This window comes from Mytilus trossulus, chromosome 8 (genome assembly GCF_036588685.1).
Source record: "Mytilus trossulus isolate FHL-02 chromosome 8, PNRI_Mtr1.1.1.hap1, whole genome shotgun sequence".
Classification (NCBI taxonomy): domain Eukaryota; kingdom Metazoa; phylum Mollusca; class Bivalvia; order Mytilida; family Mytilidae; genus Mytilus; species Mytilus trossulus.
This window is the reverse complement of record NC_086380.1, coordinates 27,874,821-27,898,476: the sequence shown is the minus strand read 5'-3', so window position 1 is coordinate 27,898,476 and position 23,656 is coordinate 27,874,821. Positions and strand designations below refer to the sequence as shown.

The following is a 23,656-nucleotide window of genomic DNA, read 5'->3' as shown; positions in this document are numbered from 1 at the left end:
TTAAAAATTTAAAATGTAAGTTTAAACAAATTTGTAATTAATAAATTTCTCATTTATCTAATATTTTGATTTTTTCATTTTTGAACAATGTTGATTTGTTTTACAAATAGTAGATGAAGGGTTTTAGTCAATGAGACACCAACCGAATAAATAAATAATTGAATTGCAACATTCAATAAAAAGAATGAAATAACAAAATACCAAACTGCAAGGGAAATTTATAAAATGGCAAAAACAGATGATATCAAACATGTCAAGATCTAAATTATACATTTCTATTTAAGAAAGAAAGATTTAAAATCTGCAAATTAAAAATTTATTCAGTATAAAACTTATGACCAGAGCATGCACCAATCAGAAATACATATATATATATATGTAAAACAATACCAATCAAACACCATAACATGTACATATAAAACCTGAAATAACAATATTTGTTCCATTTTTACCTCAATATATGCTAAACACAAAATGAAGTGGGTTCAGAAATATCTTGCTTACAAAGCTTCTGAATATTAACTTGTTTGTATATTTATGTAACATTAGCATGACTAGCAGTGGCAAAGTTTTATACCTATTTTGATTAGATTTACCCAACTTTTCAAAAATAAAATTTGATTATAAAACAAATACATTTGTACAGAATTAAGTATATTGCCACATTGCCTGAACCTGAGAACATAAAATTGCTATCTTCTAAATCTTTTGATAAACAGTGTGAGCAACAGACATGTAGCCAAAGCAAAACATATCAAAATAGTTGTTTGAGAACACGTTTTACTTTCTGTTTGTCTTAAATATTGAAACCCTCTGATATGTATGTAAAACATCTATTATCAATAATAGTTAAAGTAAAAATATATAAACAAAAATCATTAAACTGGAGAATTGATCCATGGATTAAAGATACCCATGCTGCAGCAACTGACCATGATTTGGTTTCTGTTGCAGCTTACAGTCAATTTATATAAAATTTGATATTTTTGATGCCTTTCAAAGGTCTATAAAATGAAGAAACAAATCTTTCCTGATCGCTCTCTTTTCTTTATTTCAATTTGATTCAGGTACTCACATGAATTATAATTTTCAGACAAGAATTGCTCAATTTTATTCTAACAATGAAAGGAATAAAAAATGTAATTCATATTAGAAAAGGGGAGATAACTCTAGGTCAATTTTCTATAGTATTGATAAAATGCTTTTATTGAGTCATCCAAAACATTCATTCTAATTTCAATCAAAATCAAAATGGCCCTTCTTATTTTTCATCAAGAAACTACAAAATGTTCATTAGTTAAAATTCAAAAATACACCATTGGCATTTCTATTAACTACAAAAAGTAGCTCATTAAAAGAAAACAATTGAATGGAATTCTTTCTAGAAATGTTAAATACCTCAAATTTTAAAAGGAACATAACAAATAGAACTTTACAGTCATTTTATTGTATGTTTGTTTCTTTGTATTTGAATTCATCTGTGTCTGTGATGATGTGACTTTTTTGTGTCTATAAAACAACAGACTACACATGTTTACAACAAAAATCCCTGGATACAAAAGATTGTCAAGAATTAAGCAAAACAATTGGATATATATATATATATACGACAAAACAGAATTCTGCTGAGGGCTGTTCCAGAAAATACTATGTCCCCCCCAGGGACGGCACTTTTTTTTAACCCCCACCACCCACAGAAATAAAATTTAATTAGAACAGCACTCCCTTTGCATTTTGGTATTTCAAATACAACCACCCACATAATATTTAAAAAAATTGCCTTCCCTGGGGGGGACATAGTATTTTCTGGAACAGCCCTGACAGTACAGGCATATTAATATACATTTTGTGTTAAAACAAATACAAACGGAAAGAAACAGATCATTTTAATATCACAATTATATAACAATTATATAAAATAATAACAATTAGAACAAAATATGTAGATCAATTAGAGGGTAATGGTGCACAAAACATAAAAAGTTTTTCCATTGATTTCATCTGATGTGATTTATCTCTTTAACAAAATGTCCATTAAAAATATCAATAGGGAAAATATTATGTTACAATATAATATAACTTTATTTATCCTAGGAAATATATAGGCAAGAAATCTTAAGTTAAAACCAAGTATCGGTCAAAATGTATCAAACAAATTTTTTATAGCACTACAAAAATCATCTATTAAAATACAAGTTAAAAATTATATATTCCCTCACAAACCCCTATAACCCTTATAAACCAGTAAGGTTAGTTTAAGGTTGTAGTATGTCACAGAATTTGTTTTTTAGAAACTTTTAGTTTTGAAATTTATACTTTATTTGGGTTTGTTAATTAAATTTTTCATGATTTATGTTAAAAGTTACTAATATTATATAAAATAAAATCAATCAATTTTGATAAAATGTTAAACTCTGGCAATATTATATTTGATGAATTAATTGTTTCAATGAATTAATAAAAAGTTCAAAATATGGCATACCTAATTAAAATACAACCAAAGACTTTAACAATTTTGGCAGTATACAGCACTCGTATATGAGAAGAGCTTTTAGAATGACTCCTGTGCAGGCCTTCTATTGTGTTCAACATGATATTTGTTTTTGTAACTAAATCACTTTCATGATGTTCTTATATTATTTTTCTGCTGAGGGGTTGGCTTTATGAAGTATTACTGAAATATTAAATATTTTGTTAAATAATGTAAACTGTAAATTTAATTTTATAACTTTGCTTTATAAAGAACAATTATATATATTATTTCAACCTTAAGACTTAATTCCCAAATTAACTATGATATCAAAATCCCCATTTTATTAGATTATAAATGTACAGAGCAAATATAAATATAAATAGTTTAAGCTATTAATTTATATACCAAGCCTTTTATGGTGTTATTGCACCTTTGTCAATAGAAACTGATATAATACTGTTAGAAAAACACAAACAACAAGAAAATATATAGAACAGCTGATTTAGAACAGATGCAGCTTTATATATACAACTTGATTCAGATTTTTTTTATACCAAAATATGTGCGTATCAATTCTGGCGGAGTCATTAAAATTTGTTGGGAAACCAGTTTTTGTGGATTTCGTGGGTAAAGGGGAATCATATAAAAAGAAGATGTGGTATGATTGCCAATGAGACAACTATCCACAAAAGACCAAAATGACACAGACATTAACAACTATAGGTCACTGTACGGCCTTCAACAATGAACAAAGCCCATACAGCATAGTCAGCTTTAAAAGGCCCTGATAAGACAATGTAAAACAATTGAAACGAGAAAACTAACAGCCTTATTTATGTATAAAATTGAAATGAATGTGAAATGAAACATACATTTTCTACAAGTTTTTATGCAGACATTGTATTATTTTTGTTTTCTGTTGATTTTGTATGTGTATCATACAGGAATGTTAAAAATAAAATATCATATATAACAAAATGATTTAAAAAAAATACAAAACATTCTGATCTATAGAAAATAAATCTTTTAAAACAATTATGTAATTCCACTTTTGTTTTTAACCCCATTTTTTTTACAATATCTGAATTAAAGTGTCATAAAACAATGTATATCTACAACAGCAGTATAGTGTTAACAATTGTATACCCTAATAATAAGCTGCTGCTATTTTTAGATTTTTGACAGAATCTAAGAGATTTATTTCCATGTCATAATGGGACATATCTACAGTAGTAAATTTGAATATATTATATTCTCTCAGTTTGTTCATCCATTCTGGTTTGTTGTGTAGATCTAACAAAGCATCTGTTATCTTCTTCTTTAATTCAGCTGGAAATCAATTAAAACATAATTACAGTTTAAGGAGGCTCGTACAAAAATTTCAGCATAAAATAAACCTTTATTTTTTGTTTACAAATTTTATTTATTACACTATCAGTTATTACAGTATGATTTGGTACAAAAATCAACCAAAATAATCGTTTCAGTATGGCCCCAGATGACTTTTAAAATGTTTACATCATTGAAAAAGCTTCAAATTATCTCCCTTTGGTGCAAAACTGTCATTGTTTGGCATTAAATTTTAAATATCTTTTTTAACTCATCGGTGACATATATTTTTTATTATTGTTTTCAAATAAGCTATACAAAAACTAAATTATTATAAAATTTAAGCGATTTCTGTAATTAAGTTATTTTTTAATTTCGATATTACCTCAATTTCGCCTATTAGTTCAACAGAAAAAAGGACATTAACAAAAATGTATGCTTCTTCTGGAGAGAGATTGTGAGCTTAAATGAACGGTGACTCCATTTTTTTATTTCATTTTTCTATTAAGTATAGGATAAAGTTCATTTATAAAAAAATATAGCAAAATCCTATATTAGAAAAAAAAATGATTTATACCCAAGTGCCCCCTTAATTTTATGTTGTTTGCAGAATATCTAAGGGAGATATCTCATCATAATGAATCAGCTGAACGTTTTAATAATAAACATACTATAACAGACAAAAGTAAGTGTTTAATATACTGCTATGTATCAATGAAATTATTCTTGTAAATTTTGTGGTTCAAATTGTTTGAAATTTTTATGTATATGTCACCAGGTCAAAGTACATTTTTCGTATTTTTAAGTCAAAGTGTTGGGTACCACTTTAAACCAGGAAATTAGTTTATTTTATGTAAGACATTCTATTATCCATACATCTTTTATAGTTTCCTAAATGGCATTGGTTTTGCTCATTGTGGTTTGCTGTTCGATTACCTGTAGCTACTTATATCACTGGTCCATTGAATAGTTGTCTCATCATGCTCATTGGCAATCATACCACACTTCTAGTTTTGATGAAGAGAGACCCTGTTTACTTTTGTAACTTAACTATAGCAAAGTTTTCACTTTTTAATTTTAAAATAAAAATCATTATTTTTGTCTATATACCTACCTGGTAATCTTTTATTAAATACAATAGGGTGAATAGGTAAAGGGCCGAATGATGTCAGAACTTTGATCTTGTCCTTCCCCTCAGGATGTTCTTGTAAATAATAATGTAATGTGTTAGAGTCTATAGCAGCAATATCTGCCTTCCTATCTAAAACCATCTTGATTGAACTTCTATGGGAACCTGAAACAAAATTCAAACATTTAATCATGCTAAATCTGAATAAGTTTGCTCTCTAATCTAATAACAACTGGAATGATTATAAACTGCAATAAATAAACCCTCGGAAAGAATTAGCAAATACTGTTGATTAATTATTATTCCAGTTTTCGTGAGTTTGTGCATACAGATGAAACACCGGTTTAAAGTTTCAATGAATAAAAAAAATCTATAGGCTTTGCTTTTGTATTTCCTCTAAAAAAAAATTAAAGCAAGAAAAAGAAGTGTGACCCTATTTCCTTCTAATTTTCATTAAGTGTTTATATTTGACCTTAAATTTCAAACTTCTGCACTGCAGTTGTCTTTTATTAGCATAATCATAATAGTGATGCCCTTTTCAATGCATTATTGTTACAAAATATGTAAACATGTTTACAACCAGTAGCTAAACAGTAAGCTGTCACCTACATCATGTACATATGTTTGTTTTAATAGTATGATGTCTATACCCCTTTATTACATGTACAACCTTAAGGTGGTACCTAACACTACAGAGAAATAACTCTAGATCTGTTAAATCAGCTCAACGTTTTGATTACGTTATGTTTTCTAGGGGATATTTAACTTCTTAAAGATCAAAATTAGTGTTTGTCAAACTGCTATATAACCAGTGTAATTTTTCTGATAAAATGGTTCGTTCAAATTTTTTGAAATTTTTATATATTTTTGTCAAAGGGTCAAAGTTCATACTTTGTCAAAATTTTATAAACCAAATAAATTTTAGTGAAGGTATTGGGTACCACTGTAAGATCCATTGTGTCACTTCTCTCATACTTTGACTTTCATATGAATAACACATGTTCATACCATACCTGATTGCAGAGTATTTCCAAAGAATGTGGAATTGTACCCTCTCTTCTTTAGCTCTCCTAACACTATCAATGTACCACTTAATGACATTGGTTCATTAAATGCAAATGAGAATCCTTTTAAATCTGTGAATTCTTTAAACTCCTGCCTGAAAATAAATAATCAAAAACATCCATAATTATGATAAAAACAGGGAAGTGCTTGTGTTAGTGAGTATGAGTATGTGCATTTTGCTTCAGGAAAATAAAAGGAATTTAGTCTTGACCTTCAGGAGTATAAAATGTTTCATAGAGAATTTTATTTAAAGAATATTTACAATAAAAACTGAAGATTGGAAGTGTTAGGTTTAAAGCTGTTATATATGTTTAGACATTCAAAAGTCACATGACCGTATCAATACTCAGACTGTTATCCCCCATAAATTCATGAGTAAATAGGAAACATGTGAACCACAAAGTTGAAACCATGATTTTATATGGAATCACTTTGCATTCAAAAACTAGATATAAATAAGAAGATGCGATAAGATTGCCAATGAGACAACTCTCCACAAGACGCCTAATGACTCAGAAATTAACAACCTTAAGTCATCATACAGCCTTCAACAATGAGCAAAGCCCATACTGCATAGTTAAGGAGGTAGACCTAGGTTAATGGAAGTAACTCTTAAAATCATCAGTATGTTTGTGTCAACCATTTTCATAAATAAATTCTAAGCTTCTAGGTTACATAGATTATTTCCAATCTGTTTCAGGTAAATGCTTAAAATACATTGATGATACTTGACTTTTAAAAACGCATAACTGATTTAAAGAGTTATCTCCCTGAACTACCCCTTAACTCTAGAGCTTACTTTGTCCCACTATCATCATTGACTGTTATAACATCAGAGAAATAAACAGGTTTTTGTTCTCCTCTGACATGGTTATATACTGGTGCAGCATGACAAAGTTCTACTTCTTTTTTCTCTTGTGCAAGTCTCAGAAATCCTGGTGAACACATAAATCCTGAAAACAGAAAACAGAACATACTTAACTTTTTTAATATCATATTTTATCATAATTTTTTTTTCAATCAAATTGGAAATCAGAATAATTTTTTTTAAGAAAAAAACATACCCCCCCCCCTTTAAAGTTAAATGGTCATTCCCTAACCATGATAATTAAGCAATACATGTATATGAGTTATGATTTTGCCATGAAATAGAATTCTGGATCATGAAAACTTTCAAGAGAATTCAATATATATAATGAATAAATTATTTGAATACATTTTATAACGGAATTTATACTGGCAGGCTGGTGCTCAACCTACAGTACAAACAATTTTAACAAGTCTATCTATGATTAATACCAATATCTGCTTCATTTGCTGTGAAAGGATCTTCTCTGTCTAAGGGGGGACCACTCCATCTGGACTCATGGATTAAATATGTCTGTTTCCCTGTTACCTCCTCCAGGTAGTGCATTACTGTTTCAAATAATTGCACTGGTATTCCAGGAGACAAATATGTTATAAATCTTAATTTGTCTGCCATTTCAGTGGAGATACCTGAAAATAAATTAATGGTCATTAACTAATACTTCAGGGTTATAAAAAAAAAAATAATTGACAATCAAATTGATGCTTTGTTTCTCTATATAGACTTAGCTATTTGTATGTGTACAAATGTACACATAAATAAAACAGAAGGTTAGGTATGAATTAAATAACCCCAGACTTACATGTACCTGACAGGTCTGGCAAATAACTAAAATAACAAGCCTATATAAAAGTTTACATATATATATATAAACAGGATATGATTTATGTTTGCTGCTGTCAGATACATGTAATCTAAAAAAACAAGCAATGTCCTGTATATATTCAACTGTGAGTCAATTAATATCTTCTCAAGTGGTGAGGAAGTGAAAAGTTATAATATTTTTTTAACTTTGATAGTGACTATTAACTGATTAAAGTCACATGGAATGAGATCCTTGAACATTAATGTTAATAAAAACAGAGCATCAGGAAAGATAAGTTTAGTTGTTAAAGTCACCACATATGTACAGAAAAAATATGGCTTAAGTCAATAATTCAATATCGGTATACATTTATAAAAAAAAAAAAAAAAGTTCAGGCAACACTTAAAAATATTTTGGATTGCCCAAACCCTACCCAAAGGTTGAGATAGTGGGTAGGTAGGTAGGCATTTTTTTTTTTTCAAAAAAAGAAATTGAAGTATCAGATGTTTATTAGTCTTCGTGCCTATTTGATTAAAAAAAACTTCTTCAAATCAGGATATAAAAGAATTTGAGTAGGCAGCTTTTTTCTGGGTAGGTAGCGTTTGGGCAAACAAACCTATTATTTATTATGGCCTCTGATGCACTTCTTTTAGAATAAAAAATAATGCCATTAATCAAGAAGGTCATAACTATTTTACTAGTCTGATCATGATGACTATAGTGATGTCAATGTTTTTGAATGCAGATGCATTGGGAAGTCAAATCTGCAAATCATGAGAAAATCAAAATTAAATAGAAATTTTTGCCTTCAGAAAAATCTTTTGATTTGTTTTGGCAACATCATGTTCATAGAAATTTAATACAATACATATTTACCTTTTAAACTATAAATTGAACAATATCCTTCTAGAAACTGCTTGATTTGTGAATGTCAAAGTTAGCATGCAATATCATGCATACACTGAACATGAACTGTACAACACACACTTTTCTACTGGCCTTGGCCTGGGGTCAAGTGAAAAGGCAAGGATATACTTTTTTTAGTAGGACCATTGATTGTGATATAATTTTTGTTTAGGCTTTTGAAGACTGTCGGATACATATTAATAGAACGTTTGCCCTGCTCATAATTGTTTATAACATTTGTGAAGGTAGACCGAAGGAAAATTATTTATAGAACCCGGAAAACTTGTAAATCATTTCGACAACGAATGGTCTTCCACATGTACCGTACAGTGCTTTCATTTGTTTTAAATATACAATTACTTACAGCTAAATGTCAGATCTTTCAAAGCAACTGAATATATAACTCTCAGTCAATAAATAAAAAATACAATATCAGCTGATTTCTATGAGACAAGTTCTGTGTGTCAGTCCTTACAAATTTCGGATTTTACCGGTAAGTTTGTTTCGCCGGTTCAGATAACCTAGCTGGTTCCGGTTTCTACTTTTACTTTCACTTTGTGAGGAATCAAGGGCGAGAATGTCAGATTCTCTGAGAGGATTTGTTGTTGGTTTAACAGTAGATGCTGGGGTAGCATTGATTTTGTATTACTTTTACAAGAGGAGTAAAAGAGCAGCAAACGAAATTCAGGTTATTTTTCAAAAAGTTATAATGGATTTCGAAATTTCAAAGCTTATTACAATAAGCCATTTTATGTATAGCCTATATGTATAGCATACACATCTGATATAATATATATACGTGTATATGAGGGTATTAATGTCCTTTACCTTAAGTAATTTTCGCTACCGTTAGCTTCAAATCGGTTAACATTTTACAATTTTTTACTGTCATCAGTACAAATGCCTGTGGGCAAAATGGGAAATTAGAAAAACCTAGATGTAACACTTTTTTTGATTTAGGACATTTCTCACAATGAAATATTAATGATTGGAATAACCTACCGATTGAAGTTATTTCATCAAAAACTGTGGAAGCCTTTAAAATTAGTATAGACCTTCATTGGGAGTCTGTCATGAAGTAGTCATCATGGTCATTGTCAGTTAAGAAATTGATGAGGACACAAATAGTTTTCTATATAACTTTTTAATTGTGTGAAATTTTGCACCAAATCATGGAGGATTGATGATTGTATCAGTTTTGAAAGTGTACCAAAATATGGTGGGCTAAAAAGGATAGAATCCTTCCATATGGGCCCCACAAAGATCTTACAGGTATGATTCTTCAAAACATCCTAATCGTGATTCGACAGACTGGTTAGTCCAAATAATTATGACATCTTGATAGGCTGTTATATTTTTTTCTTTGAAGCCTTACATCTACAGGAAAGGGTCAAAGCAAATATTTGAAATAGCCTTCCAAGACGTCATAATTATTTTGACTAGACAAAAGGTCTGAATTAATTACCATTAGCATGATTAGCACCATTTATTCAATATTGGAAAAGATTTAACAATACAATACAATACAATATTTTTATTGTCAATCAAGGACGCCCTAACATGCCTAAGAGAGCAGTATAATTACAAACAGTTTATTACAATGATTATTAGTAATTCTTTATCAATATAAAAAAAGAAGATGTGGTATGATTGCCAATGAGACAACTATTCACAAAAGACCAAAATGACACAAACATTAACAATTATAGGTCACCGTACGGCCTTCAACAATGAGCAAAGCCCATACCGCATATAGTCAGCTATAAAAGGCCCCGATAAGACAATGTAAAACAATTCAAGCGAGAAAACTAACGGCCTTATTTATGTAAAAAAAATAAACGAAAAACAAATTTGTAACACATAAACAAACGGCAACCACTAAATTACAGGCTCCTGACTTGGGACAGGCACATACATAAATAATGTGGCGGGGTTAAACATGTTATCGGGATCCCAACCCTCCCCCTAACCTGGGACAGTGGTATAACAGTACAACATAAGAACGAACTATAAAAATCAGTTGAAAAAGGCTTAACTCATCAGATAGACAAAAAATAAAAGTGGATGTGGCCGGGTACTTATAATGAATTTTAAATCTGAGGCCCACAGTTATTTTGTAGTGCATTTCTTTTAGATTATAAATTCAAATTTAAAAAAATCGCACCGGCTCTATCTACAAAAGATTTTTACAGTCTAGTGTACTACTATTGGGACAAATAATATCAAAATTATAGAAACTTCTACCAGCTCTAACTCAAAATACTGACAATTCTGTGTTCAGGGGACAACTGTGTCCTTGGACCAGTACAAGACTATGTTTTGCTATGCAATACTCACAGAATGCTTGTTAAGATCAAATATACATGTAAGTCATCTGAAAAACGCTCATTAATATTGTAAGAACTTTACACTAACATCTTCAATACTAGTATATGTTTTGAGTACAATTATATGCATATATATATTCAGTATTCTTTAAAACTTCGAATTTGAAACAAAATGTCTCAGGAATCATTTCTTATTGAATGTCATATTTTATGAAATTACCTGTAAAAATTATATCTTAATAATTTTATGTTGGTTTTGTTTCATGAAGAAAGCAGAATGGTATGGCTTAGACAGAGATTTGATAAAGAAACTTAAAGAGTTACCAGATCAAACAATTCCTTATGGATGCATAGAAGGTATAACAGCTAGTACTAGGAGGCTGAGAAGTCACTATGAAGATGATATCCAGGGTGTCATTAGAAACATTGCATTGATTGAACATAAATCAAAAAGAAACAATGGTGTATGGTAAGATTGTCAATACAAAAAAGGAAGCTTGGATCGCAATAATTGAAGATCCATTTTTTAATTTTATAACAGGCGCTGCACAGTTAATGATATGTTTTGGCATATACTATATTTTTCTGCTTTCACATTTTCCCCTGCAGATACACATGATTAATATTGCTTATACTTACTAAGGCTCAATTTGGAGCTATTTTGTTCATGAAGACCTCTTATTTAAGTACACCATCAGGCATTACTATACTGCCTATTTCATTATACTTAAAGTGTATACTTAACATGCATAAGGTGCCCAAGGGTATAAATCCTTTTTTTTCTAAATATAGGACTTCACTATTTTTTTTATATAAATGAACTTCATCACTTAATTTGGTTGATTTTTTTACCATATCATCAACTGAGAACTTATTGTGCAACAAATAAGATTTGTATTGAAAAAACATATTTAAAATTTTGCTGATTTTTTCGGCACCCTCATGCCCCCTTAAGCATAGAAAGAAGTTTCGACATCATTCAGATTTTTTCAATGGCGATAGTTGTCAGATAACAAATGGCAGCATTGAATATGCAGGGACGAATACTAAACTTTTAACTTTAAGAATCCTGTGGAAAGATGGCAACTATTGACTATAATTAGAAAAAGGTATGACAGTTTTTCCATTGTAGGATTTGAAAGGTTAAAAAATTAAAAAGTAAAGGAATATTTTAATGTTGAAAATTTTAAAATTAAAGTTTTTCTAAAGAAGCTGTGTCTTACTTTGGAAAAGTCACATGAATAGGTCAAAGTAATAGAGACTGTATCATTTAAACATTAATTCAACTATTCAAATATGTTTGGTGTTTACACTATTTCTTTAACTTTATGTGAAATGTGACATGTTCTAACATGAACAGAAAAGTATTTAGGAAAAAGGGTAGTAATGAGACCCATTTCATTCAAAGTGTTTAACAGTAGAGGATAGGTTGATTTAATAGATTTCAAATCAAACCTGGATGAAAACAATATGATGTACCAAAGTCACCTAACAAAAGTTTGTAACATTCTATTTCTTTAAAGGGCTTTAAAGGTGACTTTCATTTAGTTCAGTTTTCAAGATATTTATTGCACTTGGCAGTTTACTTTTAAAACTTTAGTTTTTATCATGTTATCTTGAACCAAATATGTTTTAACTTTTAATAAATGTTGTTGTATTTACTTGAATTTACATTTTAGTCATTCAGATTTATGCCTGGACACAATTTGCAGGATTAAGGCTTAGATCCTAGGACTGAATAACAAGTCCTAAAATTATTTAGACATTATACTAACTGTCTAAGTGTTAACTTATTGCCTAGGATATATATTATTTTTATGTTTATTTTGACTTATTGCCACTAACGTTTTTTTTGTGTATGAATTGATGTCCATGTATATCATATATGATAATTTTAAGTACCATGTTATTAGAACATTTCTGTTTTTTTTACAGGTCAGATGTCCAAAATGTTATCCGTGATGTTGTAGATGCAGTGCCTTTTTATTTGCACAAAGTTCAAAAAGATGGTTCAAATGATGCCAGAGTTCATATCACGGAAGCGAAAAGTGCAGGTTTTCTATTAGATGACCTCACTGTAACCTATGACAGTTATAAGTCCGACCAAGCTGGTCTGCTTCAGCGCGGACTAGATAGAATTTTTGGTGAGGTAATCAAAGGGATGCATGAATATGAGAAAATGTTGGTTTTAGGAACTCCCTTGCTGGGGATTGGGCAGTTAAAGCTGGAAAATGATAAAATAATCATGTCACCACCAGAGAATGGGTCACGATTCATACTTACTACACAAACCAAAGAAGAAGTCGTTAAACATTTCTCGTCACAATCAAACATTATTAAAATATTTCTTGGTATTACCTGTGTTATAGGTGTTGGCCTGGCCACATACATTATAAAAAAATGGTACACAAAATGGCAGAGTAGAAAACGAATAGAAAGAATGGCCCAGGAGGCTCAGAATGCAAGAATGGCTGCAAGAGCTGCAGCAAATAATCGTCAAGCATCTAATAATTCAGACTCTTTGGAGTGTGTTATTTGTCTATCAAACCCAAGGGAAGTCATTTTGTTAAATTGTGGACATATATGTGTGTGTATTGACTGTGTTCAAGCATTACCTCAACCAATGAAATGTCCGGTTTGTAGACAGAATGTTGAAAGGTTCCATAATGCGTACATGGCATAAGAAATTACTCGTACAATGTTGTAATTTAATAATAAATATTTTTATATATACTTATTTCTTCTATAAACATTGATAATATATGTTAAATGTATATAGGAATCAATCTTTTTGTCTGTTTATATCACATTCTTTGGTCATTGTACAATTTGGGTTGTATCTGATGTTATTTTATTTTGAATTTATAATTTATAATTTTGAAATTTAACATTAACCACCATAAACCTTGTCATCTCAATGACCTTAATAGAAATAACATGTCTAGCACCAATTATCAATCAATACATAATCTGAAAGCATCAAGGAGAGGTACAATAAGGTAATTGAAACAGCACCACAACAACATGAATACAAAGCATTATGTTATTGTTTAAGTTATATAAATATTAGAAGATGTGGTATTCGTGCTAATGAGACAACTCTCTGTCCAAGTAACAACTTTTGTTGAGCCTTCGAAGTTTGTTGCAGAGAGCTCCTCATAGTGATAGTTATCCAGCTGTGGTGTTGTCATTGACTTCATTTTCATGGTTTAGTGACTACTTGAAATAAAAATAAAGAATTTTAGAAATGTTAATTTGTTTCTTATTATGAGTAATAGGATAACTATTTTGATATGTGTGTACCTTGCAAGGTCCTCTTGCCCATCACACAGTTTTTACTTGACCTCAACATCAATTCACTCATGATCAGTGATCAAAGTTAAGTTTTGATGGTCAAGTCCATATCTAAGAGACTAAAAGCAATAGATCTAGCACATTTTGTGTATGAGGGATTGTAAGGTGTACATGTAAAAGTGGCAGGTGTGATCTGACCTTGACCTCATTTAGTGGAAGATATTAGCAGGCAAAATCGAGGGAATTGTGCAAATGATGATACCAGCATAAACATTACCACAAAGCATCACTATAATATACTTTTTAAGAAACAACTGCTGGCCATTCAAAAAAAAATCATTTTTTCAAGATGGCCACCGCCGTTGTCTAAAATGGCTGTTTTTTTCAGTTTGAAAATACTGATTTTTTTTCGTTTACCTTCTTTTAGTGCAAAACAGCTGTCAGGGTTGGTAGCTAGCTTCTTTACATTTCGATAATTCACTAGACATGAGTATTTGATATATACAGAGTTTGCGCATGCGCGAAAATGTAACAACATTCATGAATTTTTTTTTAACTCTACTATAAAATAAGTGATTTTGGATTTCCATTGATATTATGATTTGGTTTGATAACATTTTTAATGGTTATAACACACATGATTAAACAATTTTGCGCATGCGAAAACTATTTATAGACACAATGAGTGATTTGTATGCACTACCAGGGCAAACTGGTATAACTCTTAGTTCATATGAAAAAGAAGATGTGATATGATTGCCAAAGAGAAAACTATCCACAAAAGACCAAAATGTTTTATGTATCTGTATTGTATGGTCGTATGTGTTTTGTAGTTTAGTCGTGAGAGTTGTGTCCCTTTGTATGATGATGATGCATATTTGTCATGTGATGTTATCTGTCTCTTTGAAATAAACGTGCTATGGAAATGGATGTGTTTTTATTGCTCTTTAGCAAATATAACTTTAGCGGCATGGGGAGGCAAGTATATGTCCCCCCATGTACGTAATATGGTGGAGGACTTAAAAACGACCCCTTTTATATGTGTATTTTATGTGAGCTGTCCCCAAGATGAAGAACAAACTTTTTTGAAAAGTCTAAACCACGAAGCTTGCGGCGCCATTATTAAATTTGACCACGTTGAAATCTTGGACTTTATGTTTAGTGGACTAGCAGTACCATTGCATTTGACACTGGAACCCATTTTTGGATGTATTTTTTATTTGGATTTAGATAATATTCAGAAAACACCATTAGATTTTTCGTCAACAAAAGAATACGGTAAAATTCAAGGAACTGTTGATAAACTACGTAACATTGTACATATATATGCATATTAATATCGAAAGTATTTCGCAATTGTTTATTGTCATCTGAACTTTAATTTTCATTTAAACTGTTAAACGCAATAATTATTGGAATTTCTACACATAAAGACAATTAAACTTGTAACCGCGTTAGAGATGGACATCGAGAAAGACAGCTGTGTATGTTTATGTGTGCAGAAAACTGTAGCATGTGTCATGTGACGTCCCGGCCTTTCATCTTGCAGTACTTCGAAATGATAATTGCTTAGTAATTGGCATTATGTTTAGACAAATCGGCTTGACCTATATATGTGTATTTTATGATTTAGCAGAGGAAAAGTTTTGCTGTTTTGAACTATTTAAATTATACTACAGACGGTACGTGTGAGATTTATCTCGTCGTACGCTACCCAGTTACAAGGAAACACCGACTTTAATTATGAATTGAATTTTGTCTGCCGAAGGATTTTTTTTAATTATTAATACATATATTTCTGTTATCAGTTGGACTGATTTGATAGCGGATTGTCAGTAGCAGTGAGATAATAGTCATAAATAAAACCTAGGTTGATATTGACATTTCTGGAGCTATTCATTTGTTTCATCTTTACTTTTATTTTGCGAGTGTGATATGTACGAGAGATTCGACATGTTAGAGAGGGAGAATTAGTCGTATTTTTTTTTTGACTGCATATGTAACTTATGAAGTGTTTCATTGACGTAATATTTACTATTTTTAAGAGTTAAAGGTCTCTGATGATTATCTATCAATTTGTTGTATACAGCTACATTTATGACAATATTCTAGTATTTTCCATTTAGAGTAAATGTATTAAATGCAATTTTTTTTATGTTGAATGAACGTAATGCGTGCATAAGGTCCTAAGGGGGAGATCGAGATGCCAGACGTTCGGATTTTTCTGCATTGTTTATACTGGTGTGTATGGATGCTAGATTGAGAAAGGTCAGTCACGAATATTTCAGTTAATATAAATGTATTTACATAGATTATTTGGAAACTGTTGGTTTTATACGGAATGACGGAAGTGAATATATAGTTTGATTTTTTTTTCTTCTTCTTGAAATTGTATATGGATAAAACACATACACCATTTTGATAAAAAATTCGGAAATTTTATTTTTGGGGGCGGGATTTTATGTATCTGTATTGTATGGTCGTATGTGTTTTGTAGTTTAGTCGTGAGAGTTGTGTCCCTTTGTATGATGATGATGCATATTTGTCATGTGATATTATCTGTCTCTTTGAAATAAACGTGCTATGGAAATGGATGTGTTTTTATTGCTCTTTAGCAAATATAACTTTAGCGGCATGGGGAGGCAAGTATATGTCCCCCCATGTACGTAATAAATGACACAAACATTAACAACTATAGGCCACCGTTCGGCCTTCAACAATGAGCAAAGCCCATACCGCATAGTCAGCTATAAAAAGCCCTGATAAAACAATGTAAAATAAACGAGAAAACTAACGACCTTTTTTATGCAAAAAAATGAACGAAAAACAAATATTAGCACATAAACAAACGACAACCACTGAATTACAGGCTCAACTCATTACTCTAAAAAAAAAGGCTCTTGTAGAGTTGTTCTAGTAAGTGTTAAATCTATGATGCCACTATTTAAAAACAAGCCCATTCAGTTGCAATGATCAGGTATTTGATGGATAAGACGGAAAATGTGGTTAATACGAGAGAAACATCAATAGTAACGGCAGATCAGCCACTTTTGGTAATGGATATTCAGTGGAAATGGCCTGATTTGTACAGAGAAGATATACCGGTATATAAGTTTACCCGCGTCATGTGAGGTGGATTGCACATTGACATGACTTGTTATAAAATTTTGGGTGATATATTTAATACATAATAGTAGATGGAAATTTGTCCTCACTAAAACCAATAGGCAGTGGCTATTTGAACGGCACCGGCTAAATAGCAAATTTGCTATTTGACCGGCACCGGCAAAATAGCAAATTTGCTATTTAGCCGGCACTGAATAAACTGTTAGTAGAGAATAAATAAGCTTTATGATATAATTTAAAATCATTTTATTACAATATCAAGCATTAAAAATACATGGAGAAAAATAATAAAAAATTATTGAAGATGTTCATAAATAAATAATTTATAACTTTATAATATTAATTAAAAGCATGAAAACACATTTGTATATATACATTACTAACTGTATGTTTTTTTTTAAATATTTACAAATCTATGATACATCATTACTCCACATTACCAGATTTTGCTGAACATTTTCTGATTGCCATAAATTCTTTGCGAACAGAACGAAACCTCAAAACAAGTGGTATGTTTCAAAAGGGGACTGTTCAGCTTTCTCGAATGATTCACCTAAATATAAATATCAAGAGTTGGTGACACCATATGCTTGAGCATATATTATAAAACAGTTTTCATTAACTTAGGTGTTTCTTTTATTAGACTCATGGTTTGTTGGAAGCGATTTAGTAATTTATTAGACTCATGGTTTGTTGGAAGCGATTTAGCAAAAAAATGCTGCTAATAACAACGTTTTTATAACCGAGGAACAAATTGAAGCAAGACCTGAACTTTTAACTGCCTCTTGTTTGGAATAAATTGTAAACATTTATTTATTCAAAAAGTATTGTCAAAAAGATGCATGGGAAGCTATTAATTAAGAGCGTTCATAATGAGAAAATGCAGATCTAAAGGAATCCAGTGTAATATGTAGTTCCTGTTTGGAGTGGCAACATTTATCTTGTGCTAAATTAAAACAACTTTCAAAGGCAAATAATTGGTTTTGTAACAATTGTAGATGCTAAATCATGTACATGTGTCCTTTTCAAATTCATATAGCAAACAACTTTTAATATTGTCTTTTTTAAGATGTACGTAGTTTCACATTACACTATTTTTATAGCATGGCAGGATATTTAAATCATATATTTTACACAGATTTGGGCATCAACTTTTTTATAAATATTTTAGAAAAAAAATATATTTAAAAATGTGTATACAAATGTGTTTTCAGGCTTTTAATTAATATTATAACTGAGTTATAAATTATTTATCAACATCTTCAATAATTTTTTTTTGACTGTACCCAGTGTGTAATTTTAATGCTTGATATTGTGATAAATCATTTATAATTATATAAGCTTATTTATTCTCTACTAATCACATCAATGAACAGTTTTATTCAGTGCCGGCTAAATAGCAAATTTGCTATTTTGCCGGTGTCGGTCAAATAGCAAATTTGCTATTTAGCCGGTGCCGGTCAAATAGCCACTGCCAAACCAATATTGCAACACCTAGAACGGCATATTCTTTGTATGTACGTTCAAACGTACCTAGGACTAACCACCCGCATCAGATAATTCTATGTGTTTTAGCTTGAATGGTATATATCGGCTTTAGAAAGCTAAACACAGAAATCATAAGCATGTCAGGACTCTGTGATGTTCAATGATTTGGTAGACTGGTGTAAGAAAATATAGTCATCTCGATCACAGTCTTAGTTCTGGCGTTCAATTTATAATAAGAACTTCTTGTGAATTTGGTAGTATGCTCATTTCATGAGTCAGATTTTGTACAAACAGTCCATATAAAGCATGGTAACGTATTTATATAGGTCTTGATCGTGTAACATATTCTCGATCGTTACCGACCTTCTCCGAGATATGGCCTCCCTTCTCTTACATCACCCACATGTTGCAATTGGGTTTTGAAATGATAATTTCATTGTAAGTAAGAATAGACAATATTTTTCTTATAGCACAATTGATCAGGCAAACAAAATTAATAATAATGCAATTGTAAAGGGCGATGTAGGTTTAACCGAAGACCCTATTTAGACGTATTGATGGTAGCTGGATCAGAGGTCAGATGAATTTTCAAGATCTAGTGGTTTTAGGCATTCTTTAACAGATGAACGACTTAATGAACACAAAAGGATTTCTTCAAAAAGATCAAAGGCAAATAATACGAAGAACGTTTGAAGCAAATGCAAAACGAAGGAGAACCTGTTTCTTATTACCAGATCAAAAAGAACAACTACCTATTATGTCGGTAAAAAAAACTGTACACGTTTTGGTAAAAAAACAAAGCTAGAGAACCTTATCGGTAATTCCAGGCCACTTACAAGTGATTGCAATATTTTTTCTAAACTTTTATTTCTTGTCGCAGTGAACACATAGGTTTGGAATATTTCTTAATCCATAAAGACAAACTGCTCCTCTGTTTTTGTCTTAGGATGTTATTTTAGACAGTGGTATTGAATCGGTGCAAATGGATAAACTTGAAACATTTTGCAATTTGCAGATCCAAATTCCGACGCTTTTATCGTTGATGGGGCAGCAATGGTTAATTCCAGGCCACCTTGTTGGGCAACAACATTGGATGATTTTGCAAATGTGCCAAACTGCCTTAATAAAAATTTGCATCGATAAGTATTCATGAGTAGACATTGTGTTAAATGTTTACTAAATGAATAATTTAAAGGCTAGATGTGACAAGACAAAAGTTGGTTCTGGAGTTGTTTTCTCTACCCTCTGTAAGCATGGAGAAGCAGATAAACGAATGTTTGTTCATGTTCGGCATGATTATAAAAATTGTGGTAAGACGGTAATTTTAGGTAGCATTGACACAGTAGTATTATGAATTGCAGCACTCCAAAAATATGTTGGAACAAACTGTGGATAGGTTTTGACAGGAATGAAGACTTTTGATGGTTTCCTGTACGTGATATATCAAATGCGTTTGGTAGCTACTCTTCCTTTCTATCATATTTTTAGCGGATGTGACACTTTGTCGGATTTTCGTGGGAAAGGGAATAAGTCAGTTTGGATGACATAGGAAGTATTTCAATATGTAAGGGACGTATTTTTTCTTAGCCGAAGTATAAAGACACATACATGGACATAATAGAATAATTTGTTTGCATCATGGTTGACAGAACAACATCACCATTTGCTGTTAACGAGGCACGATGTAAATTTTTACCAAGGAAGCAGCGGCATTGTGATGTAGTTCCGTCTAAAAGAGTATTTTTCCGGGGCACATCCAAAGAGCAGCGTATCAAGGAGGACAAGTTTGGGCTCAGCCTGGTTTATGTACCAATTCATGAACACTGGGGTTGGATAAAAGAAAAACATCAATGACAGTTGGAAACAAAAAAGGACTTCTTCGGCTGCCGTTAAAGTTGCATCCTCCTGTCGGGAACTTTTGAAATGAGGAGGCGAAAAATCCGGCTGTTTTGGTGACTGTAAATGCTACCGTTCTGTCCTTCCTTTTACGGGTTTTTTTTTATTGGCTACTGTCAGATAACCAACTTGTCTTTCTAACAAAACTAGGAATTTAATCTTAACAAAGAATGTTATATCACTTGTTAAGTTGATGGAAAAAAATACATTTTGGAAGTCACTCTTTTTTGTTGTTTATGTGTTGTATTTTTCGTACTTTAGGAACTGTAATTTACGCTTAATAAAAACTTACATTGGATTATACCTATAACATAGTTTTCAAGGATTACGAAATGTAGCCAACTGGATATGACGTCATTTGCAAAATGAACGGTGGCCATCTTGAAAAAATGATTTTTTTTATGGCCAACACCTGATTTCATTTAATTATCAATTAGTCCACCTTTATACTAAAGTTCATGCTTGTATCACAATTTGCACAATTATGTCCATAATATCTCCCACTAATTTTCATGGTTCAGTGTTCAAAAGTAAGTTTTTGAGTTTTGGTCTTTTTTCTAACACTATATGCAATGGGTCAACTATATTTGGTGAATGGAAATAATTTATGTTGTACATGTCAGTCTGGCAGGTTTTATTTGACCTTGACCTCATTTTCACAGTTCATTGCTGAGTGGTATGTTTTTGTGTTTTGGTCTGTTAAAACTATACGCAATAGGTAAACTATATTTGTTGAATGGAAGGATCATAAGATGTGTATGTCTGTCTGGCAGGTATCATCTGACCGTGACCTCATGTTTGATGTTCATTGGTCAAAGCATTTGATCAAAATTTAGTCCTGGTATGTATTATGAGTGTATTCACTACGGACATGTGCAGACAAATGCAGCGGGTTAAAACGTTGCAATAAGTACCAACATTTACCCTTACCTGAAACAATAGTGTTACATCACAACATAGAAAGACACTATACAAAATCAATTGAAATGGCTTAGTTAACTCAATCAAACTTCATCTATTAACGTAAACAAGTAAAGATATACTGTAGGACAAAATTTGATCTATGACACACTAGATATACAAAATCAACAAAATAAGGGATAAGATGTTAAACAATTTTAAAAATACAACCATGACCTTGAACAAAAGGCCGCCAAAAGAATAATGTACACATGTAAATGAACATTTTGTTGTAAGGTATACAGTAATGGAGTACAGAAACATATTTTATACAATAATTTTGTCCTTAGTACGAGATCAGAAGTGAAAATACTAAATTTCAATCCTGATATCTGTGATGAGTTTATTTACAACCACTGGTTGAGTTTTTATTCCCTGAGGGTACCACAAGCCCAGTAGTCAAAACTTCTTTATTGACATGGACTATTCTATGTAATAATCAGTATCATAAATAAGCTGTTAATGAAACATTGAAGTTTTGAAATACTCTGGCTTTTCTACCTTAATAAGGTAGCACCAAACAAATATTTCCTACATCGAATTCCCCAGTTTTAAGATGCTGTAAGTTTCTTTATAATGCTTGACAATGTATAAGAGTGGTATATATGGATAGCTAGCAAACTACTCATTCAAATTAATCCAATATTGTATATTACAACAATTATGTTATCAGTTATAATGATAACTGTGTCTACAAAATTTTACCAGAAATTGCCACTTTCAATTGAAATAAGCTTCTTCACGGATCCCCCGAGAGGATTGATTTTACTAGATGTTGTTCCTGGGGCCATTCCCTACAAAAGGATGTGCTAGATTGCGAATAGAATGTATAAATCAAATTTTACACCTAATCAAACATTATTTACTTTTATGTGGTAAGGATGTTAATACTAATAAAAAATAATGAGACAAAGGAATACGATAGCGATTATTTGAGACACTTTTTTGTAGCGTCTGCTGTGTTGTTTCATATAACGTAAAACAGTATTGTGTAGTTATAGAGATGAGAGCTAAATTTATTCTGATGAAATGACCATGATTTTACCATTAATTTCATAATGATTGATTACATAATGATTGCATGGTACAAATTGATTCATTGAAAAGATTAATCCTTTGTCTATCTATATATATATATACCTCTTTTATCAATTAATATGCAGGTTTTAAGAAAGTTACAGATTTTTAAAGGTTTCAGATTGGAGGTAAAATAATCTTTGTATTGTCATGATTGTGCTACCTTAAAACATTCTAACTTTGTTTTTTTTTAAATAAACTGGCATCGCCATGGCAAAAAAAGACAAAAAACAAAAACAAAACAACAGACACACAACAATACAAAAGACAAAACATAGTAAACTAAAGACTAAGAAACACGAACCCCATCAAAACAACGGCTGATCCCATCTGCCCGGAAGAGAAAGCAGATCTTGCTTCACACGTGACACCCGTCTTGTTGCTTATGTTATTACAAGTCCGGTAAACAGCATAATATTTGAACTAAATTATATAACATAGTAATTGGTTATTAATGTTTTATGGGATAATGTAACAAAATATGGTTTAAAACAAATTAATTGTAGTAAAATGTAACAGTAATGGTGAAATTGACAAAATGTTTTAAGTAACACACTGCAACCTATACCATCACAAATCCATGTCTTCTAAATAATAATGTTATTGGTCATTTCTATAAATTTCCTGTTTACAAAACTTTCGATTTTCGAAAAACTAAGGACTTTCTTATTTCAGGCATAGATTACCTTAGCCTTATTTGGCACAACTTTGTGGAATTTTGGATCCTGAATGCTCCTCAACTTTGAACTTGTTTGGCTTTATAAATATTTCGATTGAGCGTCACTGATGAGTCTTATGTAGACGCGTCTGGCGTACTTAATTATAATCCTGGTACTTGTGATAACTTATATTATTATTATTGTATTATTGAAAATTATAACATTAAGAATACATATGCACTCACTAAAAAAGA

The 23,656-nt window shown here is 31.1% G+C and overlaps 2 protein-coding genes across 3 annotated transcripts; one reads left to right on the top strand and one right to left on the bottom strand.

The window, feature by feature from the left end:
* Positions 1-1,869: 1,869 nt before the first annotated feature.
* LOC134680762 (uncharacterized) lies at positions 1,870-9,086 on the bottom strand. Of its 2 annotated transcripts, none has more exons than XM_063539989.1 (6): positions 8,940-9,086; positions 7,296-7,493; positions 6,796-6,949; positions 5,945-6,090; positions 4,917-5,096; positions 1,870-3,802 (listed from the first exon to the last, which is right to left on the bottom strand). In XM_063539989.1, exons 2-6 carry the CDS (start codon positions 7,477-7,479, stop codon positions 3,621-3,623), a joined length of 846 nt encoding a protein of 281 aa, XP_063396059.1. In that variant the 5' UTR covers positions 7,480-7,493; positions 8,940-9,086; the 3' UTR covers positions 1,870-3,620. The 2 variants fall into 2 exon arrangements, with proteins under 2 accessions (XP_063396059.1, XP_063396060.1); XM_063539990.1 differs by lacking the exon at positions 8,940-9,086 and adding an exon at positions 8,546-8,709.
* LOC134680761 (mitochondrial ubiquitin ligase activator of NFKB 1-like) lies at positions 9,036-13,633 on the top strand. The gene is made up of 3 exons (XM_063539988.1): positions 9,036-9,263; positions 11,172-11,371; positions 12,838-13,633. Exons 1-3 carry the CDS (start codon positions 9,153-9,155, stop codon positions 13,583-13,585), a joined length of 1,059 nt encoding a protein of 352 aa, XP_063396058.1. The 5' UTR covers positions 9,036-9,152; the 3' UTR covers positions 13,586-13,633.
* Positions 13,634-23,656: the final 10,023 nt, after the last annotated feature.

Bases quoted from the DNA above. Each gene is read 5' to 3' on its own strand.
- LOC134680761 (XM_063539988.1), top strand. From the start codon at position 9,153: ATGTCAGATTCTCTGAGAGGATTTGTTGTTGGTTTAACAGTAGATGCT. The intron at 9,264-11,171 runs GTTATTTTTCAA...TGTTTCATGAAG, and splicing joins GAGCAGCAAACGAAATTCAG to AAAGCAGAATGGTATGGCTT. The intron at 11,372-12,837 runs GTAAGATTGTCA...TTTTTTTTACAG, and splicing joins AAAAGAAACAATGGTGTATG to GTCAGATGTCCAAAATGTTA.
- LOC134680762 (XM_063539989.1), bottom strand. From the start codon at position 7,479: ATGGCAGACAAATTAAGATTTATAACATATTTGTCTCCTGGAATACCA. The intron at 6,950-7,295 runs GTATTAATCATA...TTCTGTTTTCAG, and splicing joins AGCAAATGAAGCAGATATTG to GATTTATGTGTTCACCAGGA. The intron at 5,097-5,944 runs GTATGGTATGAA...ATTTTGTTTCAG, and splicing joins TGGAAATACTCTGCAATCAG to GTTCCCATAGAAGTTCAATC.